This window comes from Spea bombifrons, chromosome 5 (genome assembly GCF_027358695.1).
Source record: "Spea bombifrons isolate aSpeBom1 chromosome 5, aSpeBom1.2.pri, whole genome shotgun sequence".
NCBI classification, from domain to species: Eukaryota; Metazoa; Chordata; class Amphibia; order Anura; family Pelobatidae; genus Spea; species Spea bombifrons.
Window position 1 is genome coordinate 98,832,986 of NC_071091.1, and position 26,500 is coordinate 98,859,485.

Sequence of the window (26,500 nt, forward strand, 5' to 3'; positions counted from 1 at the left end):
ATTCTTCTAACCTTTCTCCCGACTGTAAAAATTAATGCATAACTACGACTAAAGAAATAAACTATATATCAAAGAGGGAAGTCATCTTATAGCATGTCGGAAAGGTTTTCTTTTCTTTTTTTCCATTAATGTGTGAAAATAGTCTTAGAAAAATCAATATTCTTCTACTTTAGCAACCCCACACGCATTCGCACATTTTCTCGCACCTCTGCTGCCTCGTTCCAACATAATCTTTTGGATGGGGACGTAATGAGACACACTGACTCCTTAATGAGGAGCCCTACTAGCAAAACCAATCTTGAATGTATAGTTTAATCCCTCTAAAACACAGAAGAATGCTGTGTGAATTAACTGCAAAGTTGTTTTAATTAGGAGGAAAAAAAATAGGAAAACTTAAATTTTAATAAACTAAATCCACACCAAAACTGCATTAGAACTGAAGGAAAAAAGCTACTTACACGATGGGGGACTAACAACAACAAAATATAAATAGGTAGACTTATTTATAAAGAATAAAAAAAGTAATTTCATGTTAAATTATAAAGTTTGTTCTCTGTACACATTACATTTGGGCATTTTCCATGTTCTGTTGTAGCACATAGGAACAGCAAGGACCTCTACAGATTGAGGTTTATTCACAAAAGTTCTATGATTATCTCTCCAAACTCGCTATACATTAAGATTCACCCGAGTGAACTTTTCCTGCAAGAAGTTCTTTGTTGGCCCTGGATAATGCATAAATAATCCACAGACATTTCTATAAAACTCTCTTCACTGATTGTGTAGAGTCAGTTCAGGCTTACTTCCAGCAGGAGATTGCCAAGGTTGGAGCTTCCTAATGTAGGGATGGTGAACATATGGCACCAGTGCCATGCCAAGGTCTCTGTTGTGGCCAGGTTACCGACTGACCGGTGTCCTCTACTCTGTCGATGGAGGAACAGGGCCACCTGGCCATCATGGATCTCACACGTGTAAATTCTCTCCATTTAAATTGTCCATCTATAACAAGGAGATATTTCTACACGAGGTATAAGCCCACGGAGACTGTAAATGTTCCAAAAACTAGCCTTTGGTAATACATGAGCTGCTGTCTGCTTAAATGCACGTTGTGAACAATAGTAAAAGAAAGCACAAAAAAACCATGACCACGTATGCCCACCAACTAATTCTAGGAACGGAAAGTCATCATTCAACTAAAATCCCCTGGTGCAGGCAGCCGAACCCCATGAACCATCTGCCCAAGAAGTTGAGTTGTACAAGGGCTATACTCCACAACGGATCCCCCTTTACCAACCAAACGTTACAGCGCATTAAAACGTTCAGTTGCCAAATCGGGACGCGGCCGTCAGTTGGGTAACTAACAGTTCTTGGTGAAACTCTGCTCAGTGTTCAATGAGACTAATCTCATCGAATGTCCCATCAAGAAGGTTTTGGTAACCTGTGATGTCAAATGGACAATTATACTTAAAGGGAATTCAACATGATAAAGGAAGAGAGTTTACTTAAAAGAAGAAATACCACCGCAACAAGAGGACATAGTTTTAGGCTAGAGGGGCAAAGGTTCAGAAGTAATATCAGGAATTATTACTTTACTACAAAGGGTAGTGCCTGGAATAGCCTTCCAGCAGACCAAGCAACCATGGGATAGGCATAGCTAGATAAAAGATAAGACCAGGGACTAAGGAAAGCATTCAGAAGTCAGGCAGACTGGATGGGCCGAATGGTTCTTATCTGCCGTCACTGTTTATGTTTCTAATTAAAACTTTTTGGAACAGCGTGTGGCACAAAAATATCAGACCGGCGACATTTCTTTAGCTAAAGGCAAAATCTCTACCTTGTCTTCAACACTTTACTAGTATATAACACTTTATTTAATCCTTGCATTTTCCACATTTACAGGCAATCCCCATGCCTTTTATTATGTATTGGAGCGTCCCCTTTGATGATTGATGGCCCTTATCATGAGGATATCATGCCTATCCGTTTCCAGATGATTCTAGGTAAACACAGAATTTCCTTTTAACATATAAAAAGGAAAGGTATTCTTGAAAACTCAATTCTACTACCCATGAGAGATGAATCAAATTCTCCATTAGTCAACATAAAAAAAAAATTACTTTTGAGGTTTTAAAGAACAAAAGAGTAGCACTAGCAAAGAATGTATGTATTTTTTTTATACATGCACAGAAGATATGAGGGATACAACAAAAAGTGTTCTTTGTGTTACCAACCGCATAGCTACATTTATCTAAATTGGCATAATCGGTTCCAGCGATGACCGCCATTGTCCGTATAATTGCGCTGTGAAAAGAGCTCCACAATTATACAGTCACGGTGACATCACTACTCTAGAAAGATTAGCAATTACCTAGTATTACAGGTTTTATGTGCAAGAGCGTTAATAAAGACAGGCAGTGTTTCTGAAAGATCCTGGTGTAATAAAAAAAAAAAAAAAAGCTTTTTAAAGAAATTTCATATTCCCAATGAGAAACTATAATATCATCATCCTTTTACTCCCCTGTTGTGTGTTATTGGGTATGCATTTTTAAAAAATATCCAATATATAATTAGCTAATTCTAAAAGGTATTAAAGTATACTAGCAATAGAGATCCTTGTAAGTTGGCCAAGTAACTGTTACTATCTGCTAATGAGACAAGCAGACTTATTCACTAAAGGGAAAGTTGTTGGGGAGAGTTTTAACTCCTTAACTTCACTATACATTATGAAGGCTCATTCCCAATAAACTTCTGCTGCAGGAAGAGTATGTATAATGCATTGAATAAAAGCAATGGAGGTCCCATCACCCATTAAACTATACATTATGAAGGGCCAGCCCTTCTTGTTGGGAGAAATTTACCATGATAAATAGTAAAGAGCGAGATTTGAAGCCACAACCTAATCAACAAAACACCCTGACTCTTTATTACACAGCTTGTGGTAACCAATAGACCGACTCGGTTTTATTCACCCAGTCGGATACCCTGACATTTAAAACTCTATGAAGAAACAGACTTCCTTAGGACTGCCATAAAGAATTTTCTTTGTGCGGTGTTTGAACAGGGAAAGTCACCCAAAAGTCAGCCACCAGGAAGTTTAATGGAATAAAACGAGATAAAGCCAGGTTTTTGTCAGCACTAACCTGCATTTCTATAGATATCACTGGAATTTATGCCCAAGAAGAAACACAATTTTAAAAACGGGACATCAGCTTTAACCCCCCCTCTTTTATATATAGTAGTAATTCTTATTTTTATAGATAATAGGTCTTAAACATGTGAAAGGAACCTGCTTCTTTATAATCCATAAATCTCCATAATCACACAAGGGGATAGTCCATACCAACAATGATTTAATTTGCACACAAAAAACCCCATTCAACTACATTTTTTTTATGGTTTTGTATTGATTGAGATATTTTGATGGCCATTGATTTGCATGTTTTTTTGATTTCTTGATTCATATGTAATCCAATACACATCCTAAATTTGTAGAATAGCGTGTGGGAAGAAATACCTTTTTTGTCATCTTCTTCCATTTTCTCTTCTTCAGACCCTTCGAGTTGATTTTCCTGGTCCACAATGAATTTGAAGGGCTTGTAAGAGATAATCATCAGACCAGTTCCACCTGGTTCAATAGCTGCATAATGAGGAACAGACTTTCCACGAAGCTTTCTACGCCTTAATATTTCATATTTATTGTCCCCTGTGAAAGATAAAAATGTAACATTTTATGCAATATCATTAAAATCTAAACTAATCTAATAACCAATTATTCTGGTAGAGCTTTTAGTAAATTGCTCAATTACAACACCTTGGGAGCTTTGAAGAAAAACTAATCATGGCTTTAAATAGTTTCCACAGAATCCTACTGTGCGGCAGGTGCAAACATATTATATGGAAAAAGGGACCGAGAACAAAATGAATTGTTAGCATGTCTGTTGTATCGACAAGTAATTAGTGCTGAAGTAAGATTTTGCAACCAATGCATTAAATGGTGTTTAATCAACAAGCTCTGTGTGAGAGGGACAAAGAAACATTATACACCTGAAAGATGAGAAAAATAGAACATTCTATTTATATGGAGCATTAAGGAAGCTTGAGGAGAAGAAGAGTAAAGTGGTTGGACCAAATCGGATGGACCATACCACTGATTCGTAATTTTGTTCTCATTACTACCCTAATTAAGATATCCTGATGCGTTTTCATATACATTGGGCATGTTGGGGAAGCATGTTTAATAAAGGGACAATGTAGTGGTTAAGGTTAAATGAAGTCAAATGCCCACACATGGCCACTTCCCAGGGCAGACTATCTAGACCTCTCACTCTTCGGTAGAAGTGGCTTTGCTAGGGGTGGATAGATCTATTGTATCTATAGTACTGCATAAAAAAAAATGAGTTTGAGGTTGAGAGTTGAGGTTTCACATACTTGACTTCTCTTAAAATGATAAAGTCTGCCATTCATAATGTATAGTTAAATCAGTGCAATATCCTCAGAAGTTGAGTTATACATTATTCTGGTCATCTTGACCCTTCACACTGGAGAAACCTGGCAAGGTTAGCCCCCTAGTAAATAGACACCCTTCAACCTATGGCCTTGACCATAAAAACAGATGGACAATACTGCCCTAGATTAGACTGTCATCAATTCAAAAAGGTCCATATCTTTCAAGCAACTATGGAATCCATGTAACGTTTATGTTGCAAAATTCTGATCCACGGACCCCTCATAGTTTTTAACAGTAATCACACTTGTTACAAGGTCCAAGCCTTCAGGGGGTGATCAAATCTAACCATTTCTAATCCGGTCCCTACTTTTATTATTCAAGGAACAGTGCTCTTTCAGTAATTATGATTCTCTAGAAGCCTGCACTGCCACAACACTAATTGTATCGCAGTGTTCTTCCCTAGTTAGTCACCTGCTTTATAATCAGCGTTTGCTCGGTTTGAAATTTCCTCAGTCAAGATCTCAAGCACCCTTCATCTAAATGTATTTTTAGCCAAGCATTATATCATGAATATGTACGCATCATACAAGGCTGACCATATTTAGGGAAGGGAGAAGAATTATGGAGGTGGATTTGTCGACAAAATGCTGTATTGAATTCCAAAACGGACATCCACTGGCAGCACAAATCACAAAATCATACTGAGTAAGTATTACAAAACAGAGAAATCCTCACTTTAGAAGGTGAAAAGTATTCACTAAACCAGGAACTTTAAGTCTCTATACTGCACTATACAAAGGGCTAGCCTCGGAGAGCTTATTCTACAAGAAGGGTTAAGCTTGCACCACATAATGTGTAGCTAAAATCAGATAGATGACTTTCCATCACCATTTATGTATTAAGCAGGGACAGCTCGGCACTTATTGCAAAATGAGCTCATTGGTGTTGGCTTTTATAACACAAAGCCAAGGGAGCGACATCTAGTAGGAAGACAAGTCATACTGTTTCCCCCAAACAGTTCTTTGAATCTACCAGGTGCTGCAGATGGGTGCTCAAAAACATTTGGTGTTTCTGTTCCTAACTCGCCAAGGCTGACTAGGCCTACTGTGGCAGGTGTGGAGTGACGGCATCCTCTCTGCTGCAAAACTCATGGAAACATCGAAAGTTATGGCAGATAAGAACCTTTTCGGACAATCTAGTCTGCCCAACCTCTGAATACTATTCTTAATCCCTGGTCTTATCTTACATTAAGCTTAGCCTTAAGCCTATCCCATGATTGCTTAAACTCCTTCACTGTATTAAGCTCCACCAACTCTACTCGGACAACCGACAGCTCCATGCATCCTTGAGAAATGGTGATATGACACCATATCTGGAGCTCTGCAAATCCAGGTGCAATTTGGCAAGTTTCCAGTACGCTTCCATTTGTCCCATTGCTACCTAAAAATATTGGTAAATACCGAAGAGACGCCTACAGAGCGTTACCATGCTGATGCCACTCAAAAAGACTAATGATATACAGAGTATTACTACGGGGCCCTTTATTTCGTTTTTTTCTTCTTCTTTAATTTTATTTTTTGCACACAACACTATCAAATACAGATCAGATGCTGTTATCTTTGATCCAAAGTGCACATACGCTATATTTCAGTTAATACTTTTCTCTTTCTTTTACACCCGACAGGTTAATTCATATTCAGCCAGGAATGTGAAGCGACTACATTCGACTGAATAATCGCCATTTTTTTTCTTAAATGGTTGCTATAGTGATGGAAAGTGTCTGAATATTTTTATTTTAAGTCGTTATGATTTGGCTTAGAACCGGAGAGTTCTATGTTACACGTGAACGCCTTCTGTTATGCTAACAATTGTGGGAGGCTATCATACAGAATGTGTTACTGTTAACAGATACCGCTAAATATTTTGAGCTATTTTTATAAAGCACCTTAAAAAAGGTTACATATTTAATTCTCTAATTTAGTTGTTTTTGTAACATTTACCAGTCCTTGTAAAGTAAAGCTGGAGAATATATATGCTTATTTACTGTAAGAGCCAAATATCAGAACATCTGTAAAGATTTGTATTAAACAAAATTGGAGGTGGCAGTGGTAACTCTATAAAAGCAGATGGTTCCACTATCACTGGGGCAGACACCAGTGGGGCTTGTTATGGAAGTAAGACATAAAGCCTGACCCTTTTTACACCTGGTTGACCAGCTAACTAAATAAAAAACCAAAAGGGTACCAACCCTAGAATCTCCTCTGCTTGGACTACACTGCCCCCCCAACACTTAACGGAAGGCATAAGAAGGCTGTTGAAGATGGAAATCCTACCAGTGACCTTAGAAGTTGTTACTGTAGGTTATCACACTGTCCTGTTTACAACCATACCTGGGACCTTTCCATATTTTGCCTGGAAGCTGATGGCTACACCAGGTGTGTGTGTGTGAGTCGGTATTTGACCATGGCCACTCTTTACTTAAATTCCAACAACTTCCAGCCTAATTCTCACCTCTTTTGGGTCTCTTGGTTGCCAAAAGTAAAAGTAATTCCTTAATGTAAGTGTAGTCAGTATAGAGCAAGAGAGGGAAAAGGGAGGTCAGTCATGGGAAGGTTTATAGATGTGCTTATAACTGATGCATAAAAAAACAGTATACAAGGGTAATAGGGCCGCATCAACTAAGAAATAGACAGTCTCCAATACAAAAGAAAACAATATTGCCTAAGCCTTTCTTTGTACAGTAAGCTTTAATGAGTGTCTGTATCAAATGCATTTGCAAAATCCATATAAATAACTCTGAAAGACCCTGATCTATATTTATTCTCTCTTTATTGAATGTAATTAAGTTAGTCTGGCATGATCTGTCCTCCATTAAACAGTATTGAAGATATATTCTTGAATATTTTCTCTGAAGAAGCTTTCAAATAATTTACCCACCACAAAATGTCAGGCTCATAGGTCTGTAGTGTGACGCCCCATTCGGGATGCAGAGCTGCTTGTCTCTAGGTTCCCCTGTCCCGCTACAGTTCCCCTTTGTTGTAATCCATTCCTGGATTTCATTATGCTCTGCCGTTTACTTCTGATACTTTGTTTCAGTCCTGCTCTTGGCCTCAGCTTTTGTTTCCTTTATAAGGCGTGTCCCATCCGTTTGTTATGTTTTTTCTCAGATGTATATAGATGTAATGTTTAGTTTCAGTTTATTAGTGATTCAGTAGGCAGGGTTTAGTGCTAGGACCCACTGTATATTGGAGTACTTTGGAGTAGTGGTGAGCTAAGCATAAAACGGCCATAAGATGTGACTAAATCTCCAATTGATATCATATAGTCCTAGGCTAGTGCTGTATTTGTGTGTGTCAGTCTTATGTGCCTTTGCCCTCTTTTCCCTGAATCATCTGAGGATCTCGGTTCCTCTCTCCTCTCCCCGTGTTCCAGTTAAGATATCCAATCCTTGCTTAAAGGAGAAGCATCAGAGGATTTCGGCTCCTCACTCCATCCCTTGTGTGCCTTGTTTCCATGTCCTCTGTTGTGTCCTATACAATGTATGTCTTGTCTAGCTATGTTTCTTGCTCGGTCTCCCTGTTCCTTGTTCTGCCCCCCTTGGTTGTCATATTTCAGCTGTTACTCTGGTTAGCTTCCATACTCCCAGCCTGCAGCATCCTGCACATTCGTCTGGAGAGCTATGTATCATGCCTGCTCCAGGGTGCCTGCAGGATATCACTTTGTTTTGTTCTGGACAACATCTGCTACAATGTCAGGGAGCTGGTATGTGGCTGCACAACACCCTGGAGAGTGCAGTCGCCCTGCAAATCTCCGCTACTGCGCAATACCTCCTGTACTCCATCTATGGGCACTCTGGGTCATTACAGCTGTCTGTATGGGTCCAGTCCCTGACATGTAGTTACCTGGTTGAGATTTTAATCCTTTTTGAATACTGCTTCTTTTGGCACCATGGAAGAAAAAAATTCCTTGATCAAAAGCAGTGGTCTACCTATTTCTTGAGCACCCAGAGATGTTAACCATGTTGCCCTGGGACATTATCTATTTCAACTTTATTTAGCTATTTAATTTAAATTGATTTAAAACGTCTGCCTTTTCAATGAGCTAAGAGTTTTGCAGGCTCTCCATTTCTCATTTGATCTCTGGAAAATAGTACCCTTAATCAAACTCCACCGCCATTCTCTGCTCTGAACATGGGTCCCCCAACCTGACTGCTTCAGCGGTATATAACAAAACACAATTGTTCAGAGTGAATCATTAGATACCTCATAAAGAAGCAGGATGCACGGGGTCAATGTATAAAACATAGCTATTAGCTCATCTGTAAAATCCACTGTATGTTGGCATACTGCGGATTTTACGGATGAATTAAAAGCTACGCTTCATACATTGACCCCGTGCATCCTGCTTCTTTATGGAGGTATCTAGTGATTCACTCTGAGCAATTGTGATTGTGTTTTATCTACTACTGCTGCATTTTTTGTTAGTATCTTTGTATTAACTCTCTTTTTTTTCTTCTTATTTCCTGATCGACTGCTCTATCTGTGTGTGTGTATAATTGTGACTAGAAATGAAAGAAATAAACTAGTGAACTAGGGCAGAGCTTTTAACCCCTTAAGGACCGGGCTAATTTTTATATATTCGACACCCCTTGGGTATTTGAAGTGCTTTTATTTTAACTCTTTGAGATTTTTGAGAAATTTTAGCACTTGCTCAAAATAATAAACTTTATTTTTTTATTTTTTTTATTTTTTTAATACTTTTTTTATATTTTTTTTTACACATTTTGCTGGTACTGGATGGTTCATCTAGTGGCATCACTGCATAATTATTTTTAAATGTTAGCACATTTTTTTTTTTTTCCATTTTTTTATTTTTATTTTTTTTTGAATATTTTACTAATCACATAGTGATTAGAAAGCTGGGCTCCATTGACTTGCATGGTTGAATGCAGTACCTGTATTCAACCAGCAAGTGGAGCCAGTTCTCTAGAGGGTCTGGAGACCCTCTAGCGAACTTTTTCGTCTCTATTGTTTTATTTCCCGGGCCGCCGCCATCTTACTTGATGGCGAAGATCACCGGCAGCGGCGGCTGTGACCGCTCTCCGGAGCGGTCACAGCCCACCTAAAAGGTAAGTGTTTGGTGTCGCTGGATGCCTCCTGATCGAGGCATTCCAGCGACACCATTTAAGTTTAGGAGGCGATCGTTGATCGCCTCCTAAACGCTTTTAAAACGGTATACAATGTATGGCGGCTGTTGACGCCCCGGGGAGGGGCCAGACATGGCCCCCGATGCCGATCTCGGCCTTGCTGAATGCCTCGACATCGAGGCATTGCAGCAAGGCCGTTTAAGCGAAGAAAGTGATCATTGATCACTTTCTAAGCTTATTTAACTTTTTGCCGGTTCAGGACCGTCAAAGGTCATTTAGTGACCTTCTTGTCATGACGGTCCTGAACCGGCAAAGGTCGCGAAGGGGTTAATCAACCAATCTGCTGCTAATGGGTGCAATATATATATATATAGCAGAAATATATAGTTAGATATTTTAGACTTTTGCATGAATTGCAAATGTACCTCATTCTGGATGAAAATGAGCAAAAAAGCTCAGAATTTTTAGTCCACATTGACTCACTCTCACTCTCTTACACTTGCATTCTCGATCACACTCCCTCTCTCCATATTTCCTCAGCCAACCACTTCTGCATCTTCTTCTATCTCTTCTCTCCATTCCATCTTCAATCTGCTGGCTTCTTTCTTTGTAACACCTCCACGGACATAACCTGGCCGGAACCTCTGCCAAAGTGGCAGCACTTGCAGTGACGTCCTCTCCCTGAATTTGAAGATCAGGGAGACAAAGTCACGGCAAGAGCAGTCATATTGCCCTTATTTCATGCAAGTGCAAAATGACGTCCTCTCCCCAAATTTGAGAATTGGCGAGAGGCCGTCACTGCAAACACCGCCATTTTGGTAGAAGCTTCCACAGAGATGCAGACGAAGAAAGAAGATTGAAGAGAGAAGAGAAGGGAGAAGATACAAGATGAAGAAGATGCAAAAGAGGTCAACAGAGAAGGTAGTTAAACATTTAGACAGTGTGAGAAAGAACGTGAACAAGAATGCAAGTGTGAGGGAAAGTGGGCACCGGGCAACACATTCGTTCCTGAATATAGAGACATACAGACACACACCTGCATGATGCCAACATAATGGTCCTCTAGGGTATCAAATGAATTAAAGTCTAGCTCAATCGGAGAGCTAACTAAATACTAATAAAAACTTAAGTTACTTGCAGAGAAGTAAACTAAAAAAAAATAAAGTTGCTGTTTCAAAAGTTACCAACCTCTTTCACTTCTAGCTCTAGTATGCAGCTTTGCTCTCAACAAGTCCTATCACAATCTGAACTTGCACTACTCCAGGTTGGGCTTTAAGGTCTACTAATAAGATACAACTGAAAGGGTAAATACTAAAAGGAATCCTGAGTAATCTAAACATCTCCCTTTCACAATATACCATATTTGCTTGATTATTAGACAACCCCCCAAATTTTGAATATTAATTTAGGAAAAAAGAAAAAAGTCTGAATATAAGACTACCCTATAGGAAAAAAGTTTTACTAGTAAATAGTAATTCACATGTAAACTATTTTTTCATATATAATAAAAACTATGATTGAGAAAATGCATTTTTTGTTTAAATTCCCTTTTATTTGCCAACCTGCCCCCAGTTACGCACATCTGCCCCCCAGGTATGCCTTATACCCCCTTATATGCTACTCTGCCCCCATAAATACCTTATACCCCCTATTTGCCACTCGGCCTCCAGTAAAGCCACTCATACCCTCCCCCGACTTACCAGTGCTTCTCTAGTCTTCTCCCTGAGCTTCAGATTCCTTGGTGTGTAGTGGTGGCCGGTGAAGGTCTGTACAATGCGCACAGACAACCTCCGCTGCTGCTGAGCACTTCCACCGGGGCTTCTATGAATGAGCACCGGAAGGCCATGTGACGACGGCGCTCCGTCGTAGAAGCCCCAGCAGAAGTGCTGGCAGCGATGCGCACAGACCTCCACCGACTGCCAGAGAGGAGGATCCAGGTCCCCTGAAGCGCTGTGGGGGATCTGGATCTTAGTCTTGTAGTCAGACCTCGAATATAAGACAATGGTTATTTTTCAGAGCATTTGCTAGTAGAAGCATTATTAAAAACTCATCTACAGATACCCGACAAGCCAGAAGGCTTGTTTTCCCCTCAGAAATTTCATGGTGCTGCCACAACCACAAGGGATCAGGGCCGGCCATGGCAACAGGGGTGCCTGCCCGGGACTTAAATTAAAACATCGGGGTTTTTTGTATTTTTACTTTATTTAACAATAAAGGCATTTCATGCTGAGCAACGAAATATGATGTCATATATGATGTCAGCTGTGAAGCGTGCACCGCGGCAGAGGGGGAAGACAGACGCCTCCCGCTCCCACTGCAGGACTCAACAAGGTAAGAAAGGATAATGAGAAGTAGGGAGAGGGGGAGAGGCGGGGAGGGGAAGGCAGTGAGATGGGGCAGAGGTGGTAGATAGTGAGAAGGGGCAGAGGGGGGAAGGCAGTGAGAAGGGGCAGAGGTGGTAGCTAGTGATAAAGGGGGAGAGGGGATAGATAGTGAGAAAGGAAAAAATCTTGTCACAAAACTCCCCTTTTTTTTGGGACGGGGGGGCGCCAGAGGAGTAATCCGCACAGGGTGCCAGAACACCTAAGGCCGGTTCTGCAAGGGATTCTGGGTAGGCGCATGCAAATAAGGTCAACAAGAATCACCTTTTGCCTCTATATCCACTTTATACATGGATCCCTTGAAAGTAATTGCCCGCTGCACAATACAGCCTTTAGACAAAACTCGGGTAAGAGGTGCAGTAACCAGATCATCACTCATGGACAGCTTTTTCGTCCTTTATGACACTCGTCAGCATGAGGTTGTGATACTGGCTTAGTATATATATATATATATATATATAATATATATATATATATATATATATATATATATATATATATATATATATATATATATATATATATATATATATATATATATATTAAACACTTTCCCCTAAACCATGTTTAGACAAATTAAAGTGCTAATTGGAATATGACATAAGATAAATATCCTCACTTGGTATCACAGAGAAAATGATGATATGGAGCTTTAATTCTAAATCATAAAGCAAGAACTTTTATTCATAATTCATAAGATCCTCATCCATTCACAGCTGCAAAGCCAATGTCCAGCTCAGCTCTAAAGACTTGGCTCGCCAATATCTTTTAATCTGATTATAATTATAGAAGGCATTAAAGTCGTGTAAACGTTTCATAAGAGATGGGAAAAAAAACAACACTTAAGCTTTTAATTCTCCTTAAATACAGGCATACATTTTACTTTATAAAGCTTCAGTATGCTTCGTATTGCAAAGAATTTACAGGTGCAGAATTTAAAAAGGTTTCATTAAGTGACTTACTTCTGGAATTTCCTTTATCGCAAATGCATTTTATTTTTTCCTCCAAGCAGGGTTATTATTAATAAAGCTTTTCAGAATATTTTCAAATTGAAGCACCACTATTACAATAATGTTAGTTATTCGCCTGGCAAGCAGGATGATTGCTTCTTTATACTTGCTCACGAGCGCTGTCTGCTGGTGCAAGAAATGACCAAGAAGACCACTGCATGAACACTGAACGTATCCATAACCAGAGATCCCCAACATTTGGCTTAACAAAATCTCACAAATGTTTGTTATCTGAGAAGTGGTTTCAACTTTGTTTTGTATTCTTACACATCTTAAAATATGATATTTTCTAGCACAACGGGTTTTCTATCACGTTGTTACTTACACGGGGGTCTGTTAGGAAAGAAATTGTTGGGCCTTTTGGTTCTGTGGGTTATTTTTTTTTTTTTTGGGGGGGCACAGAGAAAACACTTTTTTTCACTTCTTTCAAGTTATTAGTTACTTTGGATCCGTGTTAATCAGCATATTAAAGTACTTGCAACTAGCTGAGAAACTTATTCTGAAAATGTAAAAATGGTTTATTAATATGCACATGAACCTACAACTTCATAGGATTTCATGGCTTTGATTCTTCATACATTGGCACCATTGGGCCACAATATAATTCTGCTGAGATACATTTACAATATCCAGGTTATAATAATTAGATTTAGCTGTCGTTATTAACCACACAATACATTTGTTCCTGAAAAAAGTTGTTACCTCCACTTTTTCCCTGTGAAACAGAAATCCAGTCCAGGGAAACATAGAAACCACTTCCTTCGCTGTCAGCGTCATCTTTCTCAACAGAAAGCAGAAGGACGTCAATAACGTTCACGTCATCCTGAATGTAGGAGATGCTGTGGACCACCACAAAGCGACCTCCAAGATCCTGATTAAACATGATCTAGAAATTGAACCATGATAAGAGAGGGAAAGCATTTAAATGAATTCAATTTAAATATTTAAGTATATTTTATACAGTACCACTCAAGCTTTTTTTGCAGGGCATGCTCTTCATAATGCATAGCACTATGATGTCGTGGAATGGCTTTTTTCACATTTTTACCATTTGTGGGTTTAATTAAGATTCCTCTTTTCCTTGTTTGATGTACCCACACAAATTACACATCCCTTTTTTCAGAACAAATACAGCTTTATTTTTTTATAGAAACATGCAAAAAAATCCTTGCGAGTGATAGTATGTAAAAAAAAAAAATTAAAAAAAATTTGCATTCTTCTTCGAATTTATTCATAAATTTCTCCTGCACTTTTTCTTTAGATTTATTTCCAATGACCAAATTTATGTTTAGCAACATCTCCTGATTAGACATACCCCCACATACATATTTTTCTAGAGGGTCATCAAGTGGTTAAAGGGACGATGAGATAAATAGGAGAACGTTGAGGTGAGGCAACATACTCCAAGAATGCTGTAGGTTCATCAAATAAGTCCTTAAGGCCACCATCAGTCCTGGATTTATACAAACAGACCAGATTTTAAAAAAAATACTCACTTCCCATCTTCCAGTTGCAGAGTCCCCATGTTTTCCAATCTGTATGATATACAATGTCCCCGTTCCATCAGAAAGCGTCACCCACGTCTCAGAGGCAAAATGCAGAGAAGAACACAATCGATCATCAAAGGCACTCAAATCACTAGGAAACCTGAAGACCTCTGTAGGTTTTCCCAAGGCAGTGTCCTTAATGTAATAAAACACATTAACTGTATTTCATTTTAGGTATTCCTTAATGACAACAAATAAAGTATCCATATTTAAGTCAGATTGAACAGTAAGAATACACGTAGACGTCTCTCCTACAGACTTTGTGTTAATATAATCACAGATACATTTTTTGTTAACAAAAAAAAGGTTAATTTGTGAAACAACCTTTATGCTGTTTGTAAAATAACAAAAAAATGATTCATACACCAGAAGAAAAAACAAAACAAAAAAACAAACTCACATCTTTCCCACAGGACTACATTAGCTACGTGTAACTGCATGCTCAACGTAACCTCTATCGTCAGTCTTCAAACACAACTTAATATATTTTGGAGATTTCAAAGCAGAGCTATGCAAAGGATTTTACTACTATGAAATCTTTAACCCTTTTAAGTATTACTGTCACTTTATAAGAAATCATTTCCATGCCTTTCTTTTTTCCTATATATATATATATACACGCATTAGGCCTGAAAGCAATCTGAGTGCCAGGAACAAAATTATCTCAAACACATGATGTGGCTATTAGAGGGTCTTCTGTACAATGCCAGTGTATCCCATGACTGGTCCAAATGAGATTCCTAAAATTCACATATTGCCCATATATAGTAAGAACTTACACCCCAACTATGAATGTAAAGGAGTATATCAACTCAAGTTTAGAAGGGCAAGGTATCTTTCTGTCTGTCTTTCTCCTTCATGTTGTCCAGAATACAGAGCCTGCAGTACCAACGACCACCATCTGCCTTCAGTCAGTATTGGATGTATACTAGTTTGCTCTACCAAATAAACCTATTTAAGAAAACTTAGAAGTCTTGCTTGCTCTTAGGTGACTGAAAAAGTTTAGATATTTAAGACAAATGAATATCTAACACACTTTTAATAAGGAATAAAATGGATATAACAGCAATGACCCAACGTGGAGTTGGGAGTCTTTAGTCTATGTTGCCACATTTGATTGGACCAACAAAAGTAAAGCTTTCAGGCCCCCACAGTTCTCTTCCTCAGGCCCAATCAAAAAAAGGTAACACCTTGGGCTAAAGACTGCATCCATCCCTTTTCAAAATAATTCTGAAATCCCGATGCCGGTTAGCAAATTTGGTAAAGATGAAAGTTGTAAAATGTATGCATCACGTATTATCGAATTCATGGGAACAGCTGATAGGACTGCTGTCACATTTTTGTTACTGTCCATAATGTGCACAGTTGAGGGAATCAGATGCGAACATACATAAGGACATTAAAAAAAAAGCAATAAAGAATAAACTGGCATTTATCCCCTTAACCTGCAATCCAGCAAAGGCTTTTTGTGCTGCTAAAGCAACCTCATAAAAAACAGAAAGTCGATTATACTGAAATCCAGCAAAGGTAAATTGTGGTTAATTAGAAGGTGCAACAACCCCTAGCTTAATTTCATATTATTACTTAGCAGCACTAGTCCAGCTGTTACAATACACATTTAGGAGGAGTAATTGTGCAGTTATAGCTGTAATACAATGCTTTAAACCTGCTGACAGAAAATCCCATAGAGGGACAGCTTTTTAACCAGGTGTGTGTTCCTTTCTCTACCCACTATCATTATTGACTAAATAGACAGAGGGTAATAGGTTCTGCAACATGTTTTTTCTATTCCAGCATGACTGACCCCCAGAGCACAAAAGCAAGGTCCACAAAGACATGGTTGGATGAGTTTGGTGTGGAAGAACTTGACCGGCCGCACAGAGCCCTGACCTCAACCCTATCGAACACCTTTCAGATGAACTGGAACGAAGATTGCGAGCCAGGCTTCTCATCCAACATCAGTGCCTGACCTCACAAATACTCTTCTGGATGAATGGGTAAAAATTCCCACAGAAACACTCATGAATCTTGTGGAAAGACTTTTATTGGGACATTGCATTCTTAATACATATACGTTAATATGTAGTTGGTCCCCTGAAGTCCCTGATGATGTAATGGTCAGGTGTCCCAATACTTTTGTCCATATATAGTACATATCTGTGCTACTAAAGATTATATCTTTTTAAGATTGCATCCAGAAGATGTGCCACATTTCACTTTGGACAACATATGCTGCCTACCTGGTGGCTATGGCTAGAGCTTAACCCTTTCTAGTTAGTGAAGAACTCCGTGGACATTGGATAATCTCAAGGTTTACCTTGAGCGTCCATTTCTATCCTTTAGGATGATTCCAACAACAGTTCAACATATCAGTTCATCCGTTCTTCTATACAGATCTTTCAGTTCATTAAGCATACATTTTGAAGGTCATGCTACAAAAAAATAGTAACTAATATCAGTTAATATAAAACTTAATAATGAGAATTCTCATCAAAAAATACGAACATACACCATTCTATGTTAATATTATCTGCTTTTAAAAACATTTATGAAACCTATTTTCTTTTCCAAAGTGCTACTAGTATAAAACAGATTTTATGTCTTATGAGATGATACCCAGGTAACCTTTCTATATTCAACATCCAGCTCAACAGCTAGATAAATAATCACACAATGGCTGAAAGATGCAGAAGGAAATAAAATGTACTAATCAAGTTGCTTCGTAATTCACACAGCGCTATCAGCCAATTTGCATCTAAACACAGCACACAACCTGCTCAAGACGGAAAATGTACGGTGGGTAAAGGAAGCAGAAAACCCTTCCACTTAAAATTAAGGGGGTAGAAGAAGCATTATTAAAAACTCTTTTACAGACACCAGACAAGCCAAAAGGCTTGTTTTTCCCTCAGAAATCCCATGGTGCTGCCACAATCACAAGGGATTCTGGGTAGGTGCATGCAAATAAGGTCAACAACAATCACCTTTTGCCTCTATATCCACTTTATACATGGAACCCTTGAAAGTAATTGCCCGCCGTACAAGACAGCCTTTAGACAAAACTCGGGAAGAGGTGCAATAGCCAGATCACCGCTCACGGACAGCTGTTACGTTCTTTATGGGACTCAGCACGAGGTTGTGATACTGGCGCTATATATATATATATATTTATATATATATATATATATATATATATATATATATATATATATATATATATATATATCACATATACACACTGAGCTTGATGACAACATAAAGGCTTACAGGGGCAGTTTAACGTCAGTGGCAGGAAAGTACTCCCTTTGAAATCAATGCGACAGCTTCCCGCACATGTGCACGAGGGGTCTTGTTAGATACCCCACATTGTCCACAAAGCTGGAGCTGACTAGCAGTAAGTATATCAAGTCAAGAGCCTTATTCTGATAAACAATTATCCTGCACAGCAAACGCATTTGCACGAGGGACACCACGGAAATACAAAGGGACCTCTGAGTATATATGATAGCGGAGGTGTCCCATTAAAAACAATATATATATAATAAATAATTCATACAGAATTGTGCTGTAGTAAGGGACACGGAGGTTGTATAATACGGTATCTCTCTTTCTGGAGGCATGTGAGGTCCAGACCTGTAGAGTTTTTTTTTTCATATATTTTATTAGGGTAATATCAGCACTTAGAAGATCAACTAAGAGCTACTTAGGTTTTGGAAAGTTCATAGAAATTTCGGTAGAGCCCCTGCCATCCGCGGATGAAACTGTTGCAAACATTTTCAAGGCTTAAAACTAAAAAATTCAGGTAAGTTTTTTTTACAGTACTGTTCCTTTGAATTATATCTATCAGACCTTGAAGTTGCAACAGCATCAGGAAAACAGATCACAAATAAATCAAAATACTGCTTATATGAGATGAGCTTCCATGATGCAATGACGGAGTTAATGGTAAGAAAACCCCGGTGGCTAAATCATCATTGCAATAATATCAAATAAAATAGTAGAAAGGTGAATACACGGAATCCGAACATACGGTTTATAAGAGATGAATTCCTACATTGCTTTATACTAAGACAGGATCACTATCGGGACATAAGTAAAATAAAACTAATGGGACACAAGCACAAGCCTTTTTAAGAGGGAACAAACTGTTTAAAGAAAAGGGAAAAAACACCAAAGTTTTTTTTGATAACAGGGTGGCAAAATACAATAGAATTAAGGTATTTTCATAAAATTCATAGGACTAACATTAAAAAAAAACATTTATATACATACACACAAAATACCAAGATCCAGGACTATCATTTTTTCCAGTTGGTGACATGTACAAAAACAAATTAAATACTGTATAGTGACTAAAAAATAATAAATGATAATAATAAAACAGTTATAATATAAAACAACCTGCTACAAACCATTTATACACACACACACACACACACACAACATGGTCTGATCCTGCACGTGCTTTTCCAAACTCACATTTAAATATTCAGTAATAAACAAAGTTTTAGGAAATGTCTACTACATTCTGGTAAGGCATTGTATATAAGGTTCTGTATAAAACAGCTTATATGGAGTTAATCAGGAGGAAGGTTTCGCTTTACATCATCCTCCGAACAGCTGAGAAGTGGACGGCAAGGCTATTGATGGTTTTATGAGACTTGTTTTGGAGATTGTATACAAATCAGGGTGGGGTATTTAACACATCTCAAAGTTCTTCTTCACCTCCTAACTTGTATTACTATGACAACCTCAGAACTTTGCTTCCATCTCCCAGCACGTCACAAGAAAACAGACGTTAAAAATGCAATCCATTTGGGGCGTTAAAACAAACCCGAAGAAGCAAACAGACAAAACTGGCAAGGAAAACCAGGACAAGCTAAACACGTCAGAGGTAAAAAAACAAGCGTCAATGAAGTTGAAGTAGATACGATAAGTTGTAAGTATAAACTGCGTATAATGCCACATTTTATTCCCCTTTTGGTCATTGCCATTGCTGTTAGCAGTCTTTATATTGTGTATACTCTGGGCCATAGTACATGATCCACGTGATCATGGCAAGGTTGCTCTCTGTATGATGCATGGTGTATGAAAGATGGCACATGCCTAGAAGACATGTGTAATATATATATATATATATATATATATATATATATATATATATATACCGTATATATATATATATATATATATATATATATATATATATATATATATATATCAAAAGGTGGGACAGAACAAAGTTTTCTAAGAAGAACATTGGTCCTTGGTTTCACTTTGCTATACATTATGAAGGTCCAACCCCAGTGAGCTTCTACTAGAGAAAGAGCTTGGCTGGCCCTATATAACGGATAGTTAAATCAGTGAGATTTCTTCAAGGGCTCCTCACGCACTCAGCTATACTTCTTGCATGACCAGCGCAACCCTTCTTGTTGGAGAAACTCGCCAGTAGTAGTCCTTATTAATGAATAGTAATATTACTGCCAACTCTCCTTTTCGTGAACACAACCTCATATGGTACATTTCATCTGTGATGGCATGGAGCAGAAACACAGTGTTTGGCGTCTATAAACTAACCGCTAAGAACCACTGGTGTATTAACATTTGAGACTGCCCTAGGTCCCCCTCCATCTTTGTGGTCAGCGTCTCCGGTAAAACAAAAGGCTCTGCGCACCTTCAAGAAACAGAGCGCAGGCATATGACATTATACCCCGGTGCACCATATATTAAAGGATCACAGAACCACCGTTTGGTGGGATCCCAGATCTCCCTTGTAACCAGCCCAGTATGCGGCAGGACACACGGGGGCTTGACAGCCACAACCCCCTGCCTCCCACCACCACACTTCAAATTTGTCACCCTAGGTCCAGTCCGGAATTCGTCACTGCTAGGAACAGCAGATTTCTGTTTGTTAGAAACCTGCAAAGCTGAGGGTGGTTTGAACATGTCTATTCTATTAAAATAACAGTTACTTAAAGAGCCACCTTCACAGATAATGACCCAAACAAGACAATCCGACAAAGTGCTTCTACCTTTCAGACACATCTGCGTCACACTAGCAATTAATTTAGTGAACATGTACATATTTAAATAGAACAGAGAACCAATTTACAATACACAACAGTAAAAGGAACACTTTTGTTCGAGACAAAGGACTGAACAGGAAAGCTGAAGGTCCATTAAGAAAAATCACTGTGCCTGTGCTGGTTAAATGAGGGTGATAATCGCTTAGTGAATATAATAGTCAAAGAATATTACCACAGCCAGTATGGGAAATGAAATAATGGAAGGTGTTTGTTAATAAAGCCTTTTTTTTTGCATAAAGCCAAATGTTGCTTTACAATCCAGGTTGTGGGTTGTTCAGAGACGCTGTTTGATTACTTGGGATGACGTCAAAAGATTTGCGTTGCTTACCCCCATTCTTTTTGTTTGTGGCTTGCCTTACTCCTAAAAAGAGGAAAAGAGTTAAATCGCACGACTGGCTTTCTTACCAGGGTAACGGAGAAGTTCATAACCCTTCCGAGCTGATCTATGTAGAACACGCTATCTGGGGACCACGGATTACAGTGGAGATAGTTGTACATGCCAAACGCACGCATGTGATCCAGGGTATACTGGTCATCTCGAAGCTTTACTTCTGCTACAGCTACAAAAGAGATTAAAAAGAAAACAAAATGATGTATCATATGAAATGTGACATTTTTAGTTTATTTAACAATAGTAAAAATAAGTTGGCCAAAGCGTTTTCTTCCATGCCATGAAGGCCATTTGGGCAACGATGCAGGACATGCAGCCGCCTGATGCCAGCTCTTGGGGTTGGGGAAAAAGCGATAAGTATTCAGAGACAGCAGGCTGCCGCTGTGTTCGTTTGGGGACTATTAGCCCTTATGTAGCGCAGTTGTTGTAGAGGCATTAGAGCTCGTCTTGCTTGTAAATCATTACATTGGTTTATGAGTTATTTGACTTAAAAAGTTTTTTTCTTCTTTGTCATGAAAGTCGACCGTGGCAGAAGTAGAAAGTCAATTTCCTGCCCTGTTATCTCCCACTTCACTCTTACAAAGCCTGCCACTACATATTCGTTGCCAATAAAGACGGACAAAGAGTGCTAACATAACGTGGGGAAATAATACCAGATAGCGGCTCTCACAGTATACTCATAACTCATACAATATTTTTGTACATAGCTTTCTGCATAAAATCTGAAATTAGAAACAAAAAGCGGTAGAGAAGCAGTGAGAAATCTGTACGAGGTAAGAGGGAGTAGTGTACGCATGTGTGAGTGTGTGTATATGTATAGGGTTATATAACAATGAAATATACACACTGTGTTAGCATGCGGTTGTGTATATACTATGTATGGATAATGTTAGGGTCAGTGTGTGTGAGTGTATGATGTTGGATAGTGTATGGCATTAGTGTGGGTATTTGTGTATGGTGTTAGCATGCGCGTGCATGGACGTATGGTGTCAACAAGCATGCGTTATTGTATAGTGTTAGCGAGCCTGTGATGTTAGAATGTGTGTGCGTTTAATACTGTATGGTGTTAGAGTGTGTAAGTGTGTGTAAGGTTAGTTTGCGTGGTGTATGGAATTTATCAACTTATATTAATGATCTATTGAATTTTATTTGAATATTTAATGTATTGAGCATATGAATGGGACATATTTCTCATTCCAAACCAAATTTGCCTAAACTTCATTTTTTTTTACCCTGTGTCTTACTTTCCAGTGCACAGCCAGCGATGGGAGAATTACTAATACCTCCACATAACTGCAACACTTTCCTGTGAAATTACATGAATGGTTATTGATATTCCACTTACACACCCATACGCCGTGACTGTTTAAAATATCCATATTAACTTGTGTTATTTTGCAAGTTTTCTGCGTGTTATCCATTAATGATTACGGGTTTGAGAAACCATTAGTGGCAGCTAATTACAGAGCAAACGTACTTGTAGGACATTTAGTTCCTACTTGATTATCGCGGTTTTCCCTCTGAATGGTGTTAATGCGGTACGATGGGAAGGCAGCATTTTACAAAAACACTTTTATGATTATCTTTCATTTTTGCTTTTGAATGAGGCTTTTGCTTACCGCATCTGTTTACCTTTGTGTTTAAATAACCAATTGTATAACTCCAGGCTTTCACTGCCTACCTGCACTTTAAAAGCATTAAACGAGTGCTATTCTAACAGCCCAGTGTGTAGCATCCATTCTGCTTCTCAAACTTGTTGTGTGTATAGATCTGATGTGTTTGTATGATGCGTATACACTTTATGATCAGCAATATTGTTATCTCTTCCTAAACTCGCTCTTCAGTAAGTAGAGTTATCCTGGATTATCGATCCCACATATCATGCTTTCTGTCATTGTGACACATAGCACATATCACATGGCAGTCTGCATTAACCCCGCAATGTCAGCCTTTCTTCCAGGTATGTCCACGTTGCAACTGTGACTCTGAACGTTTTTTTTTCTTGGCTTAACCCCTTTGGTTTTTGCTCGATTTGTCGCCAGTCCTGTCCGTCTCTGTCTGTTCATTTCAAAGAGTTACCTTTTGGAGGCTTCCAGGCCTAGCTTGATTGTTAAAGACAAGGTGTGAAACATCCGCTTCCCGCATGCAATGGGCTGATTAAGTCACTTGTGGGGTAGCCATGTTAATTGTGAAGCTTTCAAAGTAAACTCTTCACAAGCGGACAGATGAAGTTATAGCGGAGGGTAACCGAGACACCCTCCCCTGACATCTCTAGGAACTCTTCTTTACTTATACCATCTCAGTTATACCATCTTTTATCATGGTTGCCTACTTGTTTTTCCTCTTCCCATCCTTCTCCTTTAAGGCACTATTTCCCTTCCCCTAATAACAAACCCAACACAATCTCCAGTACTCCGAGATGTTTGTAAAGGGGTGTGATCACAGCGAAGCAAACAATATTACCGCTATATTAGGATGTGTGATAATAGTAGGGAATTGCAAACAAGGAGTACATACGAGTCCCAAATCAGTGTATTCATTTCTTTTATGGTTTCTAATTTTAAAATGCTGTAGCCTATGGGCTTGTCACTCACATTCTCTCTCTGTCTCCCTTGCTTCTCCAACGACCGCTTCCATGTCCCCGTCTCCTTTTCCACTTTTCTTACCTCTCCTTGTTCTTCTGTCTTCTTTCTTTGTCCACTTCTTCCCTGTATCAGGGCCATTATCCACGCACTTCTGCAAAAGCACGGAGCCTCCGTACACACACACTCTCCCCTTTTGGAGGAATGAGGTAGAGGCTCTCCCAGTTGCGTGCGCCGTCCATTTGCGGAAGTACTCCGAGAGCCCAGAAAGAGAGGTACAGAAATGCTTCTCTTTCTCATGGAAGCGGTTGGCGGAGAAAGTAGAGAGAGCATGAATGAGAGTTCGAGAGAAACGACAGCGGCTTTGATTTCTTTTCCCCCAATGGGGTTGTCATGTTCATAGGGATGCAACTAACTAATATTTTCATAATTAGTTGGCCGATTATTTTTTCGATCAATAATTCGGAAAACAATATGCACATTTTTTGTTTATTTAAAGTAATTTAATAAACAAACAGGGTATTAAAAACAAACTGCAAAATAAAAAACTTCAAATTTACATCAACGTGTCATTTTACTCTGTGCATACAACTCTTTTATCTCTATCACAATGGCATTTCTCTAATCGCCTTCTTATTTTACTGACAATATTTCTCAATAGGTTTTACTAGTAAAAAATGCAATTCACATGTAAACTATTTTTTCATATTTTAAAAAAAACTGATTATGAAAAATGCATTTCTTGTTTATATTTCCTTTTATTTGCCAACCTGCCCCCAGTTATGCACATGGGGATGCACCTGAAGGTCATGTCATGTCGGCACTCCATCATAGAAGCCCTGGCGGAAGCGCCGAGCAGCAGCGGAGGTTGCCTACATGCATCGCGCATGTGTTCACCGGCTGCCAGAGAAGAGGATTCAGGTCCCCTGCAGACTAATTCAACTAATCAATAATTGTTTCCATTAACAACCATTTCCATTAACGATTAGTTGTTGTAGCCCTACATGTTCTGGCCTTTTTTTTTTTTTCATTAAGAGAGTTTGGGGGGGGGCATCTTATAATCCAGCAAATGCAATGTTTTAGGTGTTGCAATCAAGTTCAAATTAAACTGTTTCAAATAAAAATGGTAAATGTAAGGTTTTACAAATAAATTAGATCTGTTAGACCATGATACCCCAAGGCTAGAGCCTGCTGTTTGAGTCATGATGACCTAGCAAGGCGGTAATGCGACAACCACTCATTGCACCACCAAGGAAATGGCTACGTTTCAACAGCACAGAGCCTTTATTCAGCGGCTGGATTGTCAGATCGTTGTTATATCAGATACCGGAGGAGTTATCAGACTCGATCTGTGTCACCCACGCAGTGTGCCTTTGCCAGGGAAACATACAGGCAAACTTGGCCAAACTATCTTAGTTGTAAAAATAATTACAATGTAACCATTCCCATAAGCAGCGTGAAGAGACTACCAACAATGCTGGTTTCAGCCTAGCCCTGCCAAATGGGACACCAGGGCAATCATCCAACACCACGGGCAGATAGCTTTGAGGGATATACTAGACGCCATTATTACCAAAGGCAAACAGTTATAAGAAGCCTTGCCACCATCTCTTTTCAGATAGTTCCGAAAGGCTAGACAGTCATAGAATTTGACGGCCATTCGGACAATCTAATCTGCCCGTATCTAATGATGTAAGGAATCAAACCCCAATCAGTCCGTGGTCCAGTCCCAGTCAGCACTTTTTCATTGTTCCAAACAATCTACTGCCGGCTTACGAAATTATCCGTCCCCACTGAACTACTTGGGGGGGGGGCATATAATAATAATAATAATAAAACAATTGAACATAATATGGCAATAATATAACATATAATAATAACAGTAACTCTGCTTAGTGATCCTGAAGTACTTTTTTTCCCTCAAGAAAATTCCACATCAAAAATTCAAAATAATGAAATATGTGTTTTTTTCCCGTAAAATAAATAAAAAATATGCTTTTGATGTTAACAGAAAACTTCTGCCCCCCCCTATAAACAACATTTCCTACAAGAACTAAGCATTACACCTTTTTGCAGGAAAAAGATAGTATAGCTAGTTGCTATGGATACACACCAAGATAATGATTAAAACGAAGGGGTAAAAGAAAAAGTACATATCTGCGACTAACGTTTTCAATCAGCGGTGGGTCACGGACATCCTGCCGAGGGATGTAGAGATATTCTGACCAATTACTTGCCTGGGTTCTGCAAAAACAGTCACGCTGTCGGCGCGGAAATTAAGATGGGAACAAAACCGGGCAAGATAAGATAAAATAGTCTGTTTTTTGGAACTCACGATGCTCTCATCTTGATAATCATATGGAAAATGTGTTGCTGCCTACCCACGGTGTCTGGTAATAGAAGAACCTTCCACTTTTTTGGCATTGGGCAATATGCTAGATGCCATAGCTGATCGTCGTCTATGTCATAATATAATTTCCTTTTATTTTAAAAGGGAAAAAATAAAAAAAGTATGAAATTCATAAATGTAAAAAATTTGTGCCATTTACAAAGACTCATTAAGAAGCAAGTAATATTCCCCCCCCCCCAGGTACAATGAAAAATACACCGGGCTACCACTGCTGGAAGGCACAAAAGTACATTTATTCAGGCTCACCCCGCAGGTCTTGCTGGAAATCTTAACAAAAAAAGAACTTAAGACAGTGGGCATATCAATTGATTCCAAAGACTGTACAGGAACGAATGAATGGGTGGCAAACAAAAAAAACATTTACGCGTTTCGTGCCTTATGAGCGCCCGAATATTGGTTAATCGGCTAATATGGCAATTTGGAATATGGTTTTTCACTGCTTTCTTTAACACATTTTTTTTTTTAAAGTGTATTTACATATTTCTGACATTCTCTCTAGTTCT

The 26,500-nt window shown here is 38.8% G+C and overlaps 1 protein-coding gene across 1 annotated transcript in view; it reads right to left on the reverse strand.

The window, feature by feature from the left end:
* Nucleotides 1-26,500, reverse strand: part of NUDCD1 (NudC domain containing 1) — a 59,461-nt gene that overhangs the window by 25,617 nt on the left and 7,344 nt on the right. The window contains exons 2-5 of the mRNA XM_053467038.1: nt 21,020-21,174; nt 14,481-14,666; nt 13,687-13,870; nt 3,515-3,703 (exon numbers count right to left, since the gene is read on the reverse strand). Of these exons, the coding sequence (XP_053323013.1) occupies nt 3,515-3,703; nt 13,687-13,870; nt 14,481-14,666; nt 21,020-21,174 (714 nt within the window). The remainder of the gene's footprint in view (nt 1-3,514; nt 3,704-13,686; nt 13,871-14,480; nt 14,667-21,019; nt 21,175-26,500) is intronic.